The sequence below is a fragment of the Prunus persica genome, chromosome G1 (assembly GCF_000346465.2).
Source record: "Prunus persica cultivar Lovell chromosome G1, Prunus_persica_NCBIv2, whole genome shotgun sequence".
NCBI lineage: Eukaryota > Viridiplantae > Streptophyta > Magnoliopsida > Rosales > Rosaceae > Prunus > Prunus persica.
In genome coordinates this window covers 45,880,764-45,902,249 of record NC_034009.1, presented here as the reverse complement: position 1 = coordinate 45,902,249, position 21,486 = coordinate 45,880,764, and the positions used below count along the sequence as shown (strand labels likewise).

General features: G+C 35.5%; 2 protein-coding genes across 4 annotated transcripts; both read right to left on the bottom strand.

The window, feature by feature from the left end:
* Window positions 672–2,988, bottom strand: LOC18793996 (UPF0496 protein 4). 2 transcript variants are annotated; one of them, XM_007222835.2, is made up of 2 exons: window positions 2,786–2,988; window positions 672–2,384 (listed from the first exon to the last, which is right to left on the bottom strand). In XM_007222835.2, exon 2 carries the CDS (start codon window positions 2,233–2,235, stop codon window positions 1,042–1,044), a length of 1,194 nt encoding a protein of 397 aa, XP_007222897.1. In that variant the 5' UTR covers window positions 2,236–2,384; window positions 2,786–2,988; the 3' UTR covers window positions 672–1,041. The 2 variants fall into 2 exon arrangements, with proteins under 2 accessions (XP_007222897.1, XP_020421584.1); XM_020565995.1 differs by having other exon boundaries at window positions 672–2,286.
* Window positions 5,454–11,163, bottom strand: LOC18789367 (GTP 3',8-cyclase, mitochondrial). Of its 2 annotated transcripts, XM_007227095.2 has the most exons (7): window positions 10,592–11,161; window positions 9,403–10,023; window positions 8,976–9,143; window positions 8,695–8,886; window positions 6,157–6,225; window positions 5,922–6,011; window positions 5,454–5,774 (listed from the first exon to the last, which is right to left on the bottom strand). In XM_007227095.2, exons 1-6 carry the CDS (start codon window positions 10,811–10,813, stop codon window positions 5,928–5,930), a joined length of 1,356 nt encoding a protein of 451 aa, XP_007227157.2. In that variant the 5' UTR covers window positions 10,814–11,161; the 3' UTR covers window positions 5,454–5,774; window positions 5,922–5,927. The 2 variants fall into 2 exon arrangements, 1 of the variants encoding a protein (XP_007227157.2); XR_002269647.1 differs by lacking the exons at window positions 5,454–5,774; window positions 5,922–6,011 and adding an exon at window positions 7,183–7,459 and having other exon boundaries at window positions 10,592–11,163.

The following is a 21,486-nucleotide window of genomic DNA, read 5'->3' as shown; positions in this document are numbered from 1 at the left end:
CTAAAAAGCTTGTTTGTTTTACTTGAGGGCATGTTAACTTATGAGTAATGAGAGAAGGGCTAGGTATGGAAGTCGTCATTCCCATTAAACTGTTTCAGGAACAATGCAAGGGTCCTGAAAGAAGAGACTCCTTGAATAAAGAGTTCCAAGTTTTTGCCTCTGGGTGGCAGAGTTGTCGGGTGGTTGGGTGGGGCTCTTACCTCTGGGTGTTACGTTTCAAGGTTTTAATTTTTTTAATTTATTTTTTCCAATCCTCATTTCCAATTGAACACATCTTCATTTCATGAGGAGTTCATCCTCTCCTCTTTCAGCAGCCAATTATTATCCTATTCCTATTGAAAGATTAAACATGAACACAGGGTAACATGTATTTCACATAATAAGGGAATCTGGGGAGTGGCCATTTGACAAACTTGGTTTTGATAGGAGAAAATGTTGAGATACTAGGAATGGGAGGGCCAGAGTTTAAAAAAAATCTCTTGCAGATTAATGTGGCTGTTTATATGATAGTTTGATGCCAATGAATCTATAATATATTGTACAAATCTCAAACTCCATGAGATCAAGGTTATGGTTAACAGCCAAACGTTAACACAATCAAAGAACCTCAGACCATGAATATGATAAACTAAAGCAAAGAACTTCAGAACACATAACACATCTGAAGACGGAGCTAAAACACTCCAGAAATGCAACTAGATACGATTGAGTTATGTATATATCGGAGAATACTGAGTTAGAGGAAAAATGTAAGTAAATTAGAATAGGACTTTTAAAACATAACATATACAAACCAAACTGTGACATACAGACCGGGGGAAGAAAAAGAAGAAGAAATAATTTTACCAAAAGACCCAGAAAAAGAAGTTACAATGTTTGTTCAAGAAATTAAAGAAATACTTTCAAGATGCTTGTTTAACCTCTGTATTGTTGCTGATCACCATCTTACTTCCTCTCTCCTTGCAAACTCGGAAATACGCAAAACAACAATATGTTTGGAAATTTGTACACTGCTCTAGGTAGAAATTTATCTACTTTGAGTTACTCCAGATTGTTTGCCCTACTCAAAATTTCAAGACCCTCGGTTCTGCAATTCATAATCCTACGGAATACTTCCCTGATTTGTCGTTCCAGAGGATCCAGTCCATTCTTAAATTTTTCGCAAATCGATGCTAACTCCTGCAGTTCTTGTTCAACTTCCACTTTCTGTTCCTCTGTCAATGGAAACTGAACCACATCGACCAAGTCTGTCATGTGGCGTGCACATCTCTCAACATGATAAATCTCCCTCAGCAATCCATTAGAGTTCTGGCGTTCTCGCTTCTTTGATTCCTCTATTATCCGTTCGTGAAGTGAGATTAATGGGATACCCCAGGAGTACTGCTGTGGAATTGAAAAATGCGTACCAAGACCTCGATCCTGACAAGGAATTGCAGCCACAAGAGCCGACAAAACAAAAGTGAGCACAGAACTCATTGTGTAAACAGAGCCTGCAAGCCCATTGGTTGCAATAATCTCATTCCCACGAGGTGCTATCAAGTTGTTTGCAATTGATTGGAGCTGCTTAGCTGCAGACCAAGAATTGGATATGCTCCATGAGTGAGAGCGGGAATGCCCAGATGAGTTCCCAGATGAGTGTTGACGACGACGAGCATCCTTTCTTGGGTTATTTCGCCCAAAAGACCAGTTCCGGTGAGAAAACACAGACCCAGAGTCTCTCTCATCAAGCATTTCAAGTGTCAAATCCATCAAAGCCTTTCTTGCTCGACGGAATTGGCCCTCAGAAAATGCCCTCTTTCGAGATTCTAAGGCACACATTACAATCTCCAAATGCTTATGCCATGTACGAATCTTCTCAATCCCATCACAAGTGGCATTGCAAATGTCAAGTGCCTTCAAGCTCCTATCTAAGTATTCATCAGCCCAATGGTCCAAGGGAGGTTTAGAAACCTGTGCCTTGTTTTTCAACAAGAGAACCCTGAATTCGTCTAGGCAACAAACAAAAACATCCAAAAGTTTCCGAATCCACGCAATAGAGAGCAATTCATCAGCACTAACAGCTGACAAGTCATGAAATAGATCTACAACAAGTTTTTGAAATGATTGCAGCTCTAATTCCTGTTCACTGGACTCATGATCAGCTTCAATGGAATGAAACGGTTCTCGCCGACTCCAAATCGAGCGACCAAATGAAGTCAAAGGTGAAGAAGAACCCGGATTGTGCGTAGAAGGCATGGTCACAACCCACAAGATTCCAACAACAAAGGCCTCAGGATATTCCAAAAACTACAGAATTCAAAATAAAAAATCAATAGAAACCCGTCTCTGATTCAGCTAAATTTGATGCATCATACCATGAACATTGCCAACATTTCGAAGTACACCTACAGTTCATTCAGGGTTTATCAGCTCAAAACTCAAAAGCACAAACTTTCAACACCCCAAACTCACAAATTTTAGCATTCATTCTTAACTAAGCAAACCATCAAGCTTTAAACCCTCGAAATCACAATAAAAAAAAATCCACGGAGGAAAACAAAAAGAACCAATCTTTACTGGAACCAAAATTACCAACACGAACAACTGAATGCAAAGAATTTCAAACCCTACACATAATTGGAGTATATACATCAACCTATACCTTTAAAACGCAATAATACTAAAAACCCAGATCCAGAAATTCTCAGCTGCCATGAAAGAAGCCCAAGAAGCAAAGGATCCAAGGAGAACCCAACCGCCAAAAAAGAAGAAGTAAATGAAAAGAAATGTAGAAGAAAGGAAGTACCTTTTCTTGGAAGGGTATTTCAGCTCAACTCTCAGGAATGTTTTTGTTGAGAATAACGAAGACAGGCAGACATATGCGTACTGAGTCAGTGACTCGGACAGAAAAATATATATACAAACAGTGGATCTTCAGACTTGGGGCAAAGGACCTCAGCGCTCTCGCTTCGATCGAACCCCAAATCCAGGAGCGAAAGACACGGAAATATATTTTTCTTTATTTAAAGTTAAAACTATCTGCATACGCATACATCATGGAAAGTAAAACTCACAAGAAGTGAGAAAAAGTATGGGTAAAGATATTGTTACTTACTAAATGACCCCTAACTTTTATTATTGACTTAACTTAAGAGTGGTGATTTCCCACCTTAATTTTATTCACTAAACATAATAAAGACAAAATGGAGGTCACGAAGATAAAATGGTCTAGTTTCTCAAAAATTAGACAAATCGATCCAGTTATTGTCCGACAGTGACATAAAATAACTCTTATGTTACTGTCGGACAGTGACATAAAATTGAACTCTCGAGTCACTGTTAGACACTGACTGAAGAGTTATTTCAAGTTATTGTCATATAATACCTAGATCGGTTTGTCCAATTTTGAAGAGGCTGGACCATTTAAATATTTTGTCTTGTGCGAATGACCTTTTTTTTAATCATTTTCTAAATACTAAAAACATGTTCTTAAAATAAAAAAAATACTAAAAACATAACATAGACATTTTATATTGTTTGTTTAATACAACATTTTATATTGTGTTTTCTAAAATACAAGTGGTAGTTTAAACTATAAGAAGAATGAGGTTTCTCATACACACTACTAAGCTGTCATGAAGTTTCGAACCTGAGACTACTAGTTTGCAAATTAAAATATTTTTCTACTGGACTAAACTCCGTTGATGCCATTTTATATTGTTTATATAGCTTACCAACATGATTCTCTTATATAAATTTTTATGGCACCTCCTTTCTCGCAATATATTTAACAAAATTGTTAGAACGTACCCACTTTCCCCATCGTTTTTACATCTCTAGCTAGCGGTCTAACCTTCGGAGTGACCCAACCACAGACAGATACATGTAAACACGGCAGCGAAATTGTAGTGGCAATGGAGATCAACTTGACTATTCATTCTTAGGCCTGAGGTTCAATGTGCAGTTCTCCCTTCCCAACATCCCTTGTTTCAAAATAACAAAATTGTAGTTACACGATACATTTGAACTTCAAATTAAAAGGTACTTGTTAAGCTGTAGTCTAGACTGAAGCATTCAGATACATGCAAACGTGGGCAATGCATTCGCTTGTGCGCCCATTTGTCCAATTTGATTGAACGTGGCCAAACGTGGGAAATAATACCATCCATTACTATCCAGTTTTTACAACGTTTAATGCGTGGTTATTGACAAATATTCAAAAGTATGAATTGGAACCAAAACCCTAATGAGCCAACTCTAAATGAGTTGGGCCGTTCTAAATTATTCAGGCCAATTTGGCCGGACTCATTTGACACCTCTAGTCAGCGGTCTAACCTTAGCACATGCCCAATCACCAATTGATATGTGTAAAGATGGTAGGGAAATTGTAGAGGCAATGAATGATCAGCTTGAGTATTACTTTTAGGCTTGAGGTTCAAAATGCAGATCTCCCTCCCCCAACATTTGAACTTCAAATTGCAAGGTATTTATAGTAAGCCAAAGTTTAGACTGAAGCATTCAGATACATGGATGGTCAGAAACACTTGATTATTGAATTTTGGATGCTTATTTTTGAAGGACTAAAGGACACTAGTTTGTTGGTTGCCATTGGGCATATATATTACAGTTTTGTGAGGACAACTAAGAAACTATTGTACGTAGGAGCTTTATCTTTTTTCCTTTTTATTGAATGCCAGTGATAGTCTCAATTATAAGATGTCATGTAGGTTCAAACTTGAGACCACTAGTTTGTAAGTCAAGGCTATGCTTTATCTTTGTTACATCTATTTTTGTGCTTTTACATACAATTACGTCTTGAAAGCCACTTAAAAGATGGTACCATTTAACATGATTTAGAGCACTTCTACCCATTTGTCATGGCAAAGAGCATGGGTGTGTACTAGTCACGTGAATAGTGCATGCCCTTGTTTGTTTGTTTGTTTTTTTTCCCACCCATTGCCATGACAATCTCTATTCACATGAGATTATAAAAATATAATATGAGGAGCGGAATTTGTATGAAATTTTGGTGTGAAAAATGAAGAACATTAGTAGGTATTTATAAATTAAAAAATTGAATTCTTTAGTAATTTTTCAGAATTTTTTACAATTTTTTTCTTCGTTGAATTCATCACCTTCGGGCAGGGCAGCAGCACGAGTTGGTCTCGCCTTTGGACTCGCCTGGTTTTGATAGAGACCACTCTTGCCCAGGCTATATTTGCTTGGTGTGGGAGGCTTTTTCAGCCCAGGCCCTTTTGCCATGGTAAGGCAAATGGGCGATATATCAAAGTAACAGATGGTGCCATTTCCACACATACATGCTTATGTTCTGACAGCACAATTCTCATGTGAAAGTTATACTGAAACAGGACATGAGAGACTGCATGCATTGTTGCACATCAGAAAACCTACTATGAGTTCCGCTGATCACTGCAAAGTTCGAAAACAATGAATTCAATTTGGCATGTATGATGGATCTAAACACAATACAAGTAAATAAAAATTTGTCATTTAGTACTTTCAATTATATATAGGTTACAAGGAGGCTGTTTGTTTCAGCATAAATGCCAACACGTTGATCACAACTATACTAATAAGAGTACAACAGTAGAGATCTTTTATGTGGTCCATGAAAGATTGATATCTCATTGCTTGCTTTGCTTTTACATACAGCCAGTAACCCAGTAACAAAATCTTCTCTTCCCCTCTGTCCTGAGATAGCAATGTTGGCACTTCAAAATACGTTTATCCTCTCCACACGACGGATACATTTATCCTCTCCATGTGCAAGTATTCTACAGAACCCGAAGAAAAAACATATTAGATTGTGTCACTAGATTAATGCAGGGTAAACTTTTATCACTGCAAGACTCTGTCAAACAAACCATAGATGTTTTCTCCGAAGAGATTGGCAAAAAAGAGTTCATAAAAGGAGGTAATACCAAGCATTAGCCACCAATATGTATCATTGGCCTATTTGCTGTCTTTGCAATGTCAAACATACCAGCGTGTGAAGCTTTCTTCCTCTTCACCTAAAGCAAACATAAAAAAGTCTTCAAAATATATGCAAGGAAAATTTGAAAGCTGAATTTGCATGAGAACATGAACTTAATCAAATAAAAAACAGTTCCATGACTGAAGTATAGAGCATTACAAAAACAATTGTAATGCACATACCGCTGACCCGATTATTTCCCTGAGTTCATGATCATTAGCACCCTGACGAAGGGGATCTCTTAAGCTCACCTGCAAAATAAACATTGAATATGAATAACAGGAAAGCATTATCTAAAAATTTATATTGCACATATAAAGCAAAAGGCTTCCAGGAAAGCTTATTTGATACTGAAGGAGTTGGTCCCACAGAGAAGCTTGTTGCATTAGCTTCATCACATTACTACATTACATTGTTGGTAAAAGTCCAAGGGACACGTATATGATCGGCCCCACAGAGAACTACAAATCGCCTCTAAATTCTTTGGCATATTTGAGTTCAAGCAATTGAACTGCAAAATAAAAGTTCCCCATTTTCGTTTATAAGTACACACATGAATAATTGGCCAACTAGATGTAAGCATATGGGCGGCAAATGGGCAGGTTAAGGCAGGTCATAAATGGGATTGGTGTAGTTAGCTAAATTCTGTACTACGTGTTGTTTCAAAAACCAAATCAATGAGGCAAACTACATAATATAATATGTAGAGCTTGGAAAGCCACGAGGAAGAAGGTTGAAATGTCCCATATAATGCTCATGCATAACCTAAAGCTAATATAAATAGACTACCAAAAAAAAAAAAAAATTGACAAAATGACTTTGCCCTCTCTTAAATCTCTCTTCATTTAATTACTTTTTGCACGCTTATTCAATTACATCACCCTTCACATTAACACAACCCCTTCTTCTTCTTCTTCTACTTTTCCTGCCTTTCTAACAAATCTAAATTATCAAAATTATCACCATTATCAACAACAGAAAGAAGTAAAAATATGAAAGATAATGATGAAGTAAACGCATACTACAAGTTAAATTATAGTTGGCGTAAAAAAAAAAAAAAAATTGGTTGAGAAGATCCAACTCATCACTAACTTGGGAATTGTCTGTTTTTTCAATTTTAGTTCAGAATTTTCAATTCTGATTTTAAAGTTACTCAATCCATGCTTACCATGAATAGGAGTTTGGTATATTAGTCTATATGACAATACCTTTTCTAAGGTCACCTTTTGTCGATTCTGTTGGGTTCTTCAATATTGTCTTGGCTGCAAATTGAACACTGTGTATATATATTAATGAATCGAAGGTTTGTTTACTGGTTATAGCTTAATCATGTGTTTCATTTTATTCTTGTTTCTCACAAGGTCCCGCTTGCCGCCATGGCTTCTAAGCTAGTCAACCATAGTAATATCTTAAGTAAACTTGTCCTTGAAAGCCATTTTCTCAGGCAAGCTGTTTAAATGTAGCAGGGCTTTCCTTTTATCATTTCTGGAAAATAAAGGCAAGAAGAAGGGGATGGTGTTAAAGGATAAGTGTGCAAAACATAATTAAATGAAACAAAAGTCAATTAAAGTTTATTCTCAATAAATACTTATGTAAAGAACAAAATAATTAGTTTGTTTAATCTTAGCCATTCATTGTACCTTAATCTAATGGCTGAAAATTTGTGTCAAAACTTGTGTAAAAATATGATGCCATGGATCCGCCCCCTATTATATTATACATATACAGAAATTTCTACTACCCCTCCCTGCTTTCCCCCTTGTTTACAATGGCATACGCACGATAATAACGTGCGAACATCCGGATGAGAATATGTATATATACATATATATGTATATATTCTGTTTATATTGTGCATGTAGAAATATATTAGTGCTTATAGTTGGTAGTCCACTAGAAATAAAAGCCAACTGTGCCCATTGCAATCTTTATAAGTACGCATGTCCACAACTTTTTACGTGACTTGTTATCTCTAGGCTTTCATAAAGCAACATGTACAGTTGTTGACCCAAATTATAAATAATAAAAAAAGATATAGCTAAAAGGATTCAATATTAATGCAGGGGATCATTGTCATAAAATTTGCACATTCAAGGCTTAGCCTTGACATCTGCAACATTGGTTCTGCCATAGCCCAACTCATCCAAGCCATAACTTTTGTGATTATCTAACATGATTATTTTATTATTTATCATGTTTTTCTTTTATTAGGTAAGTCGTAGTAGGAATAGTTTTCTCAAGGAATAGGAATGCTAGGGTGCTGTATTTATAAATAGGCTATTAAGAGACTCTTGTATTTGGTTTTTATGAATATAAATCCAGAATTCAGTCTATAGAGTTTCTTTTGGGATCTTTGCCTTAGAACTCATTATCTTCGTTCCAACTTCTATTTTATTGCTTTATCCATCTATCCTCTGTGTTGTTTATTGCTGGGATTCCATTTCTACTGTGTTTTGGGACAGTTTTATTCGCCGTTCCTTTTTAATTTTTTGGTCTGGTCCCGCATCACTGGTGCTCTATCCAAACTTAGCCCTTCACTTGCAGAAATATAGACATCCAATTGTAAAAAAAAAAAATTGGATGATTTAAGCAAAGATGAGGTATGCATAGATACTCAGAAAGTATGCCTTAATAGCCCATGGCAGCTTAGCATTATTGGAAATGATGACGCAAGTATACGAATTCCTGTAAGAGCCAGAGCTCAAAGGCAGATGACTCACCTCAGAAGGACCAAATAAGCAGACTTTGAAGTTTCCATCAGCTAAGAGTCGCAATCTATTGCATCCAGCACAAAAATGCTCAGTCATTGATGTGATAAAAGAAACTACACCAGCATGCTCATCTATCCTGAAATTCTTGGCCGTATCTGTTGGGTGATCCTGAAGTCTCTTTAGACTTGGAAACCGTTTTACCTGTTCAAGAAAAATAAGTGACTTAAGGCATGTATTAAGGGGCAGTCAGAAATCAATTAGTAGGATTACCGGTGAGAGTTCTACCTTACCACTCTATCCAACATTTCCGAGTAGGGTACCAGTTTTTTAACATTCCAAACATTTCCATCAAAAGGCATGAATTCAATAAATCGAATATTAATCGGTTTATCACGTGTCAGCTCTACAAAATCACAAATCTCATCATCATTGAATCCACGCATCACCACACAATTTACCTGAATAGAAGCATAGAAAACATATAAACGTACAGAATACGAATGGTACTTGTACATGAGAATGTGTTAGTGTATGCATGCATATGTTCATATGGGTACATCATAACCTCCAATTAGCAAGAACCTTAAATAATAGGTACTAGCAATCCTAAACCTATAAATAAAATGTAGGGAACATAATAAATTGCGTAAACAAATAATCAATAAGAAAAATTAAAAGAAACGAGTATATGAATGTAAATTGAGAGGAAGAACATACCTTAACAGGATTATATCCAAGGTTTATGGCAGCATTAATTGATTCCATAACCTTTTGATGCCCTTTACGCCTGGTCATAAATTCAAACTTTGCAGGGACCAACGTGTCTAAACTAATATTCACAGAAGTAAGCCCACATTCTTTCAGCTTGGGAAGTTTTCTTGCAAGAGTAATTCCATTGGTGGTTATGGCCAGTGTTTTTAATCCATTCAAGTTAGACAAGTGTAAGCATATGTCTTCGATATCTTTCCTTATGGTTGGCTCCCCTCCAGTCAAACGAATTTTTTCCACTCCTGAGCTTACAAACAGATTTGCCAAGCGAACAATCTCATTCTGTGAAAGGATTTTAGGGCTGGGAGTGAGGTCCACACCCTCTGCTGGCATACAGTATTGACATCGCAGATTGCAACGTTCTGTCAGGGAGATCCTCAAGTAAGTGTGGAGCCTTCCAAATGAATCAAGCAACATATCAGAAACAGGGTTGTCTTTTGGAAGATCTTCTGGTACCTTAGCACAAGAAGTCGAGCACATCCTTGGTGTGGATGCATTCATTTGATGACGAAGTAAACCCTTAGAATCACTGTTTCTGGAGGTGGAACAAAACCCAGTTTCGAAGTCCGCCTATTAGAAAGTAAAAGCAGTACCAATCAAATATATTTCACTGCGACGGTGGATATACTAACTCACCCCATGATTGAACATTATAGACATGATCAACTTGAAACTAATAGGTGGCTCGAAACAAAGACTAGTTTTACAGAAGTAAAGTTCTATAAAAGGGTCAACTTCATATATGAAAGTTTTGGACTTGATTCATGAAACTTTGCAGTATCATTTACAATTTGACAATAGCAAGTAGAACATCCAAGCTGCAAGGAAATATAGAACACAATTTTCAAAACAAAAAATAAAAACCAATATTCATTGGAATCAGATCGTTGAGTTGGAGATTAATTTTCCTTTGTTGTTTCATCAATTGACCCGGAAATACATTAATAAGCAAATAAAGTTGCAAAAGAAAAAGATAGCATTTTCACAGTATTTTGGGCTACCTGTTAAACATAGAACAAAGCTAAAATTTCACAGAAATACAAACATACGAAGGGGTTGTGGGCTGCCTCGTTATCAAATTAATCAAACACCCAACAGATTCATTATCAGAAATAATACAAGGGAGAGAGAGAGATACCAGGAAGCAATTGAAATCTGCAAAGCCCATACGCGAGCGGGCAAACTTGAATACGTGACGCTTCATCATATTTGTGTTTGAAACGACGGAAACATAAGACGATTCGAAAGCAGAAGGCAGTTTTATATGTAATATGAGTGAGTTTTGTTGCCTTCTTTTCTCTTCAAGCGTCGAAAGGCCGCTTTGGCTTGCGCGCTGGCAGTAGCGGAATGCCTTTGCCATCTGTGATTTTTTGCTTCCACGTGTTTTATCCTTTTGCTTCCCAATGTTTTATCCGATATTTTTTTTTTGTTGGAAGAGATATTTTATTAAAAAATAGTAAGCGCCATAAAAGTATACAAATATATGACTGAAATAGTAAATTACTATTCAAAACTCAAGTATGAGAGACTGGAACATATGTGTGATCTTAAAAAAGACTAGCGCTTGAACAACTCAAAGGAAAATAATAATAAAAAAAATAAAAATAAAAGAGGAGCCTGAAGATCCCTTCAATCTACACAACAACAAAACCTTGGGAGCACCAAAAACTTGCAGCCTACAATAAAACACAAAATAAAATAAAAAATAAGAAAAAATAAAATAACTAATAAAACTGAAACTAAAAAGTAAAATAACATATAAACTAAAAAACACAATTGAACACTAAGGAATTAGAAAGAAAAAAAAAAACAATAAGAAAAGAAAACTAGCTAGGGCCAACCCGACACAATACAAAGCCCAATCAAAAAGCTAAAAAAGAGAAAAATAAGAAGCAAAAAAGTTGGAACAAAATAAAAGAAAGGAGAAGATAAAAGCAAATACAAACCAGGAGAACTTACCTAGCAACCTACAAAAGTCTACCTGAGACAAACCATAGCAACACAACTACACAAATACGGGAAAAGAAACTAAGAAAACAACACAGCAACTAGACAACCCCAAACCAAACTGAAAGCAAAACAACAAGAAGATCATAAAAAGGACGCCATGCTTCATCTAGGAAGCAGCCCTCCATCCTCCAGCACTCCTCAGTGTTTAAGTAATACTTGAATCTGAGACATAAAATAACATAAGTAAATATAAATGCAAAAAACAAAAACACTTGGGAAAAAGGAAAGCAAAGTGCTTCCCTCTTTTCGACCAAGGTGGCCGATATAAGGAACTTTTGGTCTCTTATTTTTTGGATTGCGTAAGCGTGCAAACACCAAAAGCCACTTATTGGCTTGGATGGATAAGGCCAAATTGTTTTGTTCGCGCTTTTAACTTCTAATCAGCCAATTGAACGGCTAAGCAAGGAACCTCTAGGTTCTTTTACTTTCTCGGATCAAAGATGGTTAGGCTTTGTTAATGCATTTTGTAGGTTTTGCCGCCCCGGCTACACTTTCTAAATACATTCGCATAATTTAAAAGTATAGCCGGACGGCTAGACTCTTTAAATATTATTATATTTGAATATTTGAATAGTATAGCCGCGTGGCTATACTCTTTAAATATTACCACAAACCTTCCCCTCGACTCTTTAAATATTTTCAGAGTATAGCCGCGCGGCCATTTCGCCTTCTCTATTAAACTCAAGCTTCGATTGGTTTTCTTCAGTTTCGGTTGCTTCGTCCTCCGGGTTCGGCACCGAAAAAAGATCCAACCCGCCTAGACAGCCGCCTAGCCCCCGCCTAGCCGCCTAGGGCCCGCCTAGCCCAACATCGCTGGCTTGTTGCAGATTTTGACGGAGAAAAATCAGATAGCGGAGACAGGGTAAAGTTCCAGAGCCATAGAATTAGTCCATATTCAGGAGGAGATTGAGGACGTGTTTGCCGTTCCGGAAGTGAAGGAGAAGAAGAAAAGCAGAAATTCTTTGAGGAAGGGGTCGGAAGGTGAAGAGGTCCGAGCTATGCAGGTCTGCTTGCTTTTGAAAGGGGAGTTTTGATTTTTCGGAGACAATAATTCATTTCTTGTGTTTTGTTTGATGGTGTATATCATGCTCATCTACCAGTTCATTTATATATTAAATTGACTCGTTTGAATTGTTAATTCCCAGACAATTCTTCAGAAAGCATCTGGAGCACGGAAAAATTCTGTACAAGAAACGCAGAAAGTGGGAAAGTTGGATACCAAGGTGAACGGACAAAGCATTCAGCCTGTCTCCAGCAGTGCTCAAATAACATAAATGACTGCAGTTCAAGATCACACTAAGGTGTCAAGGAAAAGTGTTTTGTTGCTCCTTTTACTTGATTTTTTGTTGTTGTCATTGAGTTTTCGTTTCTTCTTAGTAACAGGTGAATAAGTAAGATAGACTTGTTTATGAACCTTATTAATTGCTTTTGTCTTTATAGCTTCTTATCAGACTTATATGTTGTGTACTCCTACCATGTTATCTGGACTCAATGGCTTTATCTTCTTATTTGCTTTAAACTTTTATTTATTTCTTTTGCATCTGTGTCTTTTAGTCTCTTGAACTAGTCTATATTATGATAATTTTGTAGAGAAATAATACAAGTAGGAAGCAAGAGGTGAAGGCATCGGTACAAGAGCTTGCTTCTCGAGTTGCTTCCCGAGTCAATGCTGTAGCTGATGCAAAGATCACACCACCAAATTCGGCATATCAATTTGAGGTTTCTTAGCGAGGACTCTCTGGAGATAATGCTCGACAGACTAGCCTGTTGAATGTCTGCAAAAGTATTCATGTGGTTTACTGTAAAAAATATAGTTTGCCAAAATGCAAGATTCATGTGTTCGTTGTCATCCCAAAGTAGGTGACCATGAATGTGTTCTTTTTGCATGGTGGTCATCCGCGCAGTTGACCACTGTAAAGATTCTATTAGTCTCGTCTATTGTCCTCTTTGGATGGGTGCCAGAAGTATACCAGTAATTGCATTGTCAGTCTGCCTATCTGGCTTCTGCATGCTAGGGGCCATCCAAGAAGTTCCCGATTTGTTGTGTCCCTTTTGAACAATTTCAAATGTCCATAAAGGATTGTGAATGCAGTTGGTATTTGTTTAGGAAATCATCACTCATTCTGACTTTCCATTTATGCTGTTACTTTGTTTCATGTTATTATTTTTTGTGTTATTTCTATACAGGCTATATCTCCAAGTGCATTGCCGCAGATATTCAAAAATGCTTTGACTGTTCCCATACTTCTTGACATTATCAAGTATGTAGCAACCTTTTTCGTGTAAGTAATGTTTATGTCTGATATGTGGCCCCACCTTTGATTTATTTCTTTGGCAATGAAGAAATGGATTTGGCCGTCAATTATTTGGAGAACTTAACCAGGGTTCCAAGATTTGACACACTCATCATGTTTCTTTCATCCTCAGACAACGCTGGTATGCATGCTTCTGTTTTAAATTCCTTGAGATTTTCAAAAGCTTACAGTTGAATTCCTGGATTTCAAAAAAAGTAGAGTTTACCTACGTCAATGTGGTATATCAGTCTCAGCGACTGGTAATGCTTGCACTGTGTCTTGATTGAATCATTCCATATTTTCTGATTTGTTAGTCATCCTGGCCATTTTTATAGGGTTTATGATTCATATTTTCCATTAGTTCATATCCTATACTAACCCAATAACCTTGCAAACAGATCTTGTTAAGATATGGGATGAAGTGTTTGACAATGAGGCAACTCCGATTGAGTATGCCGAGAAGCTTGATAACCTGCATACAAAGTCCTGCCCCAAGCGATGACAAAGCTCAACAAGTTTCTACTTTACCCTCCTCCACCTCTTGTACTGTAAATTCAAGTTGTAAAATTTTGAAATGCTCCAACGACCCTTTTGAATCTCAAATTATATCGTGGACAACTTTTCTATCCATTTATCGAGATGCTAAAAGTACAGTGCAACTTTTACTTCACTCCTGTTGGACTTGAATACTTTGAACTTGAAATTGTTGGTAAGAATGTGCTTGTGAGTGTCCATGTTTAGGTCGGGTGGACATAGCCTACTCTTGTTCAGTCATATTCATTGAGGTCCAGAGGTTAATGGTTGCGATAACCTGTTTGTTCATGCCCTACCTATCATTCACTACCTTATTTTTCAGACAACATATGTATATCTTTACATACTGAGTTGTTTCAAGTCACAATCAATCAATGTTATGTGGGGGTCTTCCAGATTTTGCACTACGTTTTTCACATGGAGATCATGTGTCATTTACAATCACCTGACTCTTTCATGTTAACCCCACTATATTGTGCATAAAAAACAAACCCCTGCTATATAATACAGAAAATAACCGTACATGCAAGTAGATGCTTTGTAATCTTACAGATCAAAGATCATTTTCTGTGAACTCACCCAAATAATGCAAAAACAGAACCAGAATACTGATTGGCTAGGCATATATTATGTGCTGCACCCGAAAGATTTCTCTTCGAAGCAAAAGCGGTTGGAGATAGGAGGTTGAACAGAGTTTGTATGGCCAAGTAACTAGCAAAAAGTAACGACTTCTCTTCTGGGATGGATGAGCAACTAGCTAAGGAGGCAATAAAAGCAAGTAGACCATTGATCTTGCGTTAATAGTCATGTATATGTTTTGTGATGTACATTCAGTGCAGAATGGTCTTCAAATAGTTCTATGTTTCTTATAGAAGCCTGTCTAGTTGCATTAATACCAAGAATTTCCTCACACTTAAGTGATTGTTCTTAATGCGTAGCTTGTTGCTGCATTCAAAAGGCCGAGGGAGTGATTACTTCTACGCTTCTTTATATGCTGGGCTTTATTATGAAAGTCAGGTTTCATAACGCCTAGCTTGTTGCTGTATTTTCAAAACGCCTGGGCGGTCTAAAACACTTGAATGGCGTATGCCACGCGTCAAAACACTTGAAAAGTACCCCGATTTCGGAGTTGGCCAAAGTGAGTTGGGGTTTCAAGTTTCAACATATCCAAAGTAGATATTGAAAAGAAAGAAATTTCACAGTAAATCAATCTGAGAGTTCAATTTTTTCGTTTTCTTTTTTTTTCGTGGGAATGTTTGCCTTTGATCTACATCGTTCTCTCAAGTGCTACTAAATTATGTTACCGCCCACATTATTTTTCGTAGAGAATTGCATGCTGTGTTGGAGTGGTAGTGGTCTTGGTAATTGCTCACTTTTCAAACACTTTACATGAAGAATACTACCACCTCTCTTACTACTATACCCATAAAACCTTGTTTGAAATTGTTGTTCTCGTTGGCAAAGGGATTGCAAAATCACCATCTTGCAATTTTCTCACAAGAAGTAAGAAATAATATCAACCTCTCAATTTCTTTGATAGTTAGTAAAATATGGAATGGGAAAAATACGAATAAAATACATACGTATTTTATTCGGCAAAATTTTGGCAAGTTACAACTGAAAAGTTTCGCCACTATATAATATTTTAATATAGATTATTTTTATTCAATAATATGTGAAAATTATGTGTGTAATACATGTATATGAAGAATTTACACGTGTACGTGAATTTTGTGTGTATGATTGAAAATTTGGTAAAAAAAACACGTATATGAAAAATATATATGTATGTGTACAATATGTGTGTATTGTATGTTTGCTTTTTTACAAAACGTATATTTTACCCGGTCTTTAAGACGTGTATGAAAAACATAGGTGTTATTGAAAAATATGTACGTACGTGTATAATACAAGTATTAAACGGCAAAATGCTAAATTCTTTATAGGGTAATAACTTTGGAAAAAAAACAAAACTCAAAAGGAGACAATAGAGACTCGGGTAATGAAGTAATAGTAATGGATAATGCTATAAACTACTCTTATCGATAAAACAAAATTAGGGAATTTATCTAAAAATGGACCTAGTATAGCCGCACGGCTATACTATTTATTAAAATAATATAAAAAAGTCTCGCGTATAGCTGCACGGCTGGACTCGTTAAATATATTATATTCGAACGTACAGTCGCACGGCTATACTATTTATTAAAACATCCCGAGTCCAGGCCCGTGGCTATACTAGATTATATTTACAAAGTATAACCGGACGACTATACTATTTAATTTTTAAATAATAAAAAACCGCCCATTTTTTATTTTTTATTTTTTATTTTTTTATCGTATAGCCGCGCGGCTATACTATTTATTTTTAAAAAAAATTAAAAACCACATTATAGCCGCGCTACTATACTATTTATTAAAAAATTTAACGGAACACCACAGTATAGCCGCACACCACAGTATAGCCGCACGCGGCCATACTATTTATTATAAAAAAGAAAAGAAAAATAGACCCCAGTATAGCCGCGTGTCTGTAATATTTATTAAAAATAATTAAATAAAAAAAGGGACCCTCCTAATAGTGCTTAAGCGGCCCTTTTTTTTTTTTTTAAATTTTTTTAAAGAGAATATACTATTTATTTAAAAAAAATTAAAAATATTCCACGATAAGAACTAAGAGCACGAAAAGCACCATTGCTCAACCCGATCAACCCTTGATAGTTCCTCTTGCAATAACGCTAGTTGTTGGAGTTTTATAAGTCATTGTATACAAGGGTATCTTTACTTGAAATTGATGTGATTTCGAAAATCATTGGACTGATAAACCTTAATTTTGCCCCTCTTTGGTCCCATTATAAGTGTATTGCAAGTACTCTTCTGCTCGGGAAAGGCAGTTAACAGAGAGAGGTTATGCTGGAAGCAAAACAAAAGCTTTCTAGTTTGAGAGTTTGCAAAGAAGTGTGCCCTAGAAAATTTGAAATTTGCTGGCCTACTTCCATTAGTTTATACTTTATAGTTATTAATATGCTAGTTTCAACATATCCAAAGCAAATATTGCAAAGAGAGAATTTTCATAGTAACTCAATCTAAGAGTTCAATTTTTTCTTCTTCTTTTTTGTGTGGGAATATTTGCTTTTGATCTACCTTGTTCTCGTGAGTGATACTAAATTATGTTATTGTACTAATTATTTGTCGTATAGAATTACATGCTGAATTGGAGAGTTCTTGGTAATTGCTTCACTTTTCAAACACTACCACTTCTCTTACTATTATACCCATAACATGTTGTTTGGCCTTGTTGTTCTCGTTGGCAAAGAGATTGCAAAATCACCATCTTGCATTTTTCTTACAACAAGTAAGAGATAATCTCAGCCTCTCAATTTCATTCATATTAGTAAAATACAGAACGGGAAAAAATGAACAAAATACGTATGTATTTTATTCAGCAAAACTTTGGCAAGTTACAATTGAAAAGTTCGGCCACTATATAATATTTTAATATATATTAATTTTATTCAATAATATGTGGAACTTATGTGTATAATACGTGAATTTTGTGTGTATTATTGAAAATTTTGTAAAAACCACGTGTATTAAAAATGAAAAATACGTATGTATGTGTACAATAGATGTATTATATGTTTGCTTTTTACAAAAGGTGTATGGAAAACGGAAGTATTATTGAAAATACATATGTACGTGTATAATACAAGTATTAAACGGAAAAATGCTAAATTCTTTATATAGGTAAAACTATGGAAAAGTAAAAAATTAAAATGGGACAATAGAGACTTGGGTAATGAAGTAATAGTAATGGATAATTCTTTAAACTACTCTTATCGATAAAAGAAAATCAGAAACTTTTTTTTTAAAAGGACCTGGTATAGCTTTAATAAAAAAAATATACATTAAAAAAAAAAAGAAGTCTGGAATATAGCCTCCCGGCTATACTATTTTTTGGAAAGAAAAAAAAAATCATGATATAGCAGGCTATACTCTTTGAATATTATTTTTTTAAAAGTGTGTTGGCTATGGATATGAATTGCTGAATTAAGTACTAGTTCTTATCAGATCTTTGGGAAAGGAGCCTATCACTTTACTATCTTGATAGGTACTAGTTCTTTGATGGTTCTTGTTTCCATATGTTTTTTTTTTCGGTACTGAGATAATTAAATTTTGAAAAACGATAATATTTGATGTAGAAAAAATAAAAAAGTGTGTCACTTTAGCCTTATATATGTCATTGGAATAAAAGTAAAAATTAAGGTTTTTATTTTATTTTTTTATCTGAGGAAGATTATGGATGAAGTTAAACTAGGTTTTGAGCTAGTGACTTTTGGCCATATGTAGGAGCAAGCATGGTATATTTATGAGCGAAATATAATTCTAGCTGACACTTTTTTAAGTGCTTTTTCACTTCCATATATTGAGTGAAAAGTTGAATAAAATTCTTCTGACCACATACCAGATGAATGTAGATTGGCCAAGATCTAAAACCTGTCATGCGACGACGCTTCTTCAACAGGTAGTGGTAAGGTTTGTTTAGGTTCATAGGTTATTTTAGAATTTTGGTTATGTTGGGTTTGTGGGCTTTGTTTAGGCTTATAGCTAATTATGGTGATGTGGGCTAATAGTTTTAGTGCGGCTTTTGTCCATTTTAGTTTTACTTTTAGGGCTCGTTTGGTACGTCGGACTGTACTGACTAATTTTCGTCGGATAATATTAATTTGTTCCGGAGAGTACTGACTCTTTATCCATAATATTATAAGGCGTTTGGTGCTGTTCCAGATAAATAGTCTGACTAAGTTATACTGTGTTTGGTGATGTTCCGGATAACATCAGATCAGACTATTTTTAAAATAAAAAAAATTTCTTTGATAATTTTAATGGAAATTGAGATTCAAATTACACGAATTTTTTTTGGTAAGATTCATATGACAAGATTTGTTTTTCAATTGTTTTTGCCAATATTTTTTTTCTTCATATAACCCATTATCATAATTGTAGTATCTCATAAAAATTCCAACATACTCGCATACGTTAATAAAAACAGTACCAAATAATGTATAATTCAAAGTGATCACATACTAAGTGATAAGAGCAAAAAGGAAAGTTGTTCATAAACCAAACTACATCAAATAGTGAATCACAACCCCCTCGCCCTAAGTAAGAGAAGAACAAATGCTTTTCTCATAAAACCATCCAATGTCAAGAATGTTCTCTCATCACTTGCTTTCTCCAAAATTAGCCGTAGTGCCTTAATTTGGTCATTAATAGACAAGTCCATCTTTGCCAATTCAGCAGCAATGTCAGGTCTTGGTTCTGATCCTTTCACCAAACTATTAGTTATAGTTTTCAATTGGTCAATAGACTCAGAAATCATCTCACCAAATGCTTTAGCCATTTCCTTTTGAATATCAGTATCTACATTTCGTTTGCGGTGTCGACTGCTTGAGCTAGCTGAGTTTTGTTGATTTGATATTGGCAAAGAGGCAGAATGATCTGGTTCAACATCAACTTCCTCATCATCATCATTGACATCAATGTTGGTTTTTATAAAGAGAGCCTCCTCTTACTTTTTTTGTTTTGTTTTTGTTTTTGGTGTGGGATGAAATCTGATCTCGTTAAAGAAACCCAGAAAAAATAGATTACAAAGCAAGTCACAAAAACCAGGTAGAGGCACCTAGACCTCAAAACCAAGGCTAGAACCAAGCTTCTCACCCAGACCAGTTCAAAACTAAACAAAAACAAAATACATAAGAAAACATAAAACAAGGAATTCGGACAGCACCACCCATAACCAATCAACAATGTCCCAAACGCAAGACCAAACCCACTATAGAAGAAATCGTAACCAAAGGTACCAAAGGAAAATGGTGATGACTCAATTGCTGTTGTTGCTACTGTTGTGAAGTTTGTGTATTCATTTAAATGGTTTAATTTGCTTCGGTAATAGGATTGTGCAATTCATTCATTAAGCCCATGTCCAATGTTTCTCATTTGTAAAATAGGTCCTTTTAAGATTTAGCTTTCATTCATGTAAGTAAGCATAACCTAATTTCAAAAACGAAAAATACATAACCTAATTCCACAAAAATTTAATTTAAAAAATTGAAATATATAAAGAATAGAGAAGAAGCAAGAAGAAGCATATTGGAGAGAGTATGAGAGAGAGAGAGAGAGAGAGAGAGTGAGTGAGTGAGAGATGGATACCTGGAGAAGAGTGAAGAAAATAACCTTTGGAGAAGAGAGCAGAGAAAAACCCTAGGGAGAAGAAGAAGAAAAGAGCGTTTGATTTTTTTTCATACAACGCATGCTTAGCCGTATAATTAAGTGTGTATTATCTAAACCGAACTGTGTGGATTGTATTAGTTAGTCAGGTAAGGAGAGTATTAAAAGCCCAACCCGTATAAAATAGTCGGGTAATTAAATAATACAAGTTGACACCAAACACCTGACATAGACTATTTACTCCTATCCAGAGTCTAATACGGTATACCAAACGAGCCCTTAGCATGTTAGTTTGTTGTCTTATTGAAATTGGTATTTCAGATGTCTTATTGATGTCTTTGATTATACCGTTGAAGTTTATTTAATGAAGTTTCTACTTGATTAAAAAAAAAATTATAAAATGTTCTGGTTATTACAATGAATTGTGGGGGTACCCCTTTGAAGTATGTGTGTAACTTTTTTTCTTTAAAAAAAAAAAAAAAAGGAATATCCTTAACATCATACTGTAGATGTATGAGTTTAAAATTTAATATTAATATTTCATAATCAATTATTTTTACTGGGCAGTGGTTTGTGTGTTGCAGCGCAGATGAATAAATTCGAAATACGCATAGTCAAGGTCCTCAAGCGTTTCAGTCGACGAAAGCAGAAGAGCAGCGAAAATATAATATCTTTTTGGCCACACGATCTACTGGACGGCTAAGATTGAAGGTCAGGAAAATGCAAGGAAGCTTAGGGGAAAGAGGCATGAAAAGAGAGGGAAGAGACGAGCACAATATCCAATTAAAAAGAAAAAGAAAAAAGAAAAAAGAAGAGGAAAAACACAAGTCTTGTTTCGGTTTGTTTTCACAAAATTTCTTTTCGTTGATTGTTTGTACAAAAATTGATGATTTCATTTTATAAATAAAAAAAATCTTATGCAAATGATAAAATTAACCTCAATGAAGTATATGCAATCTAATCT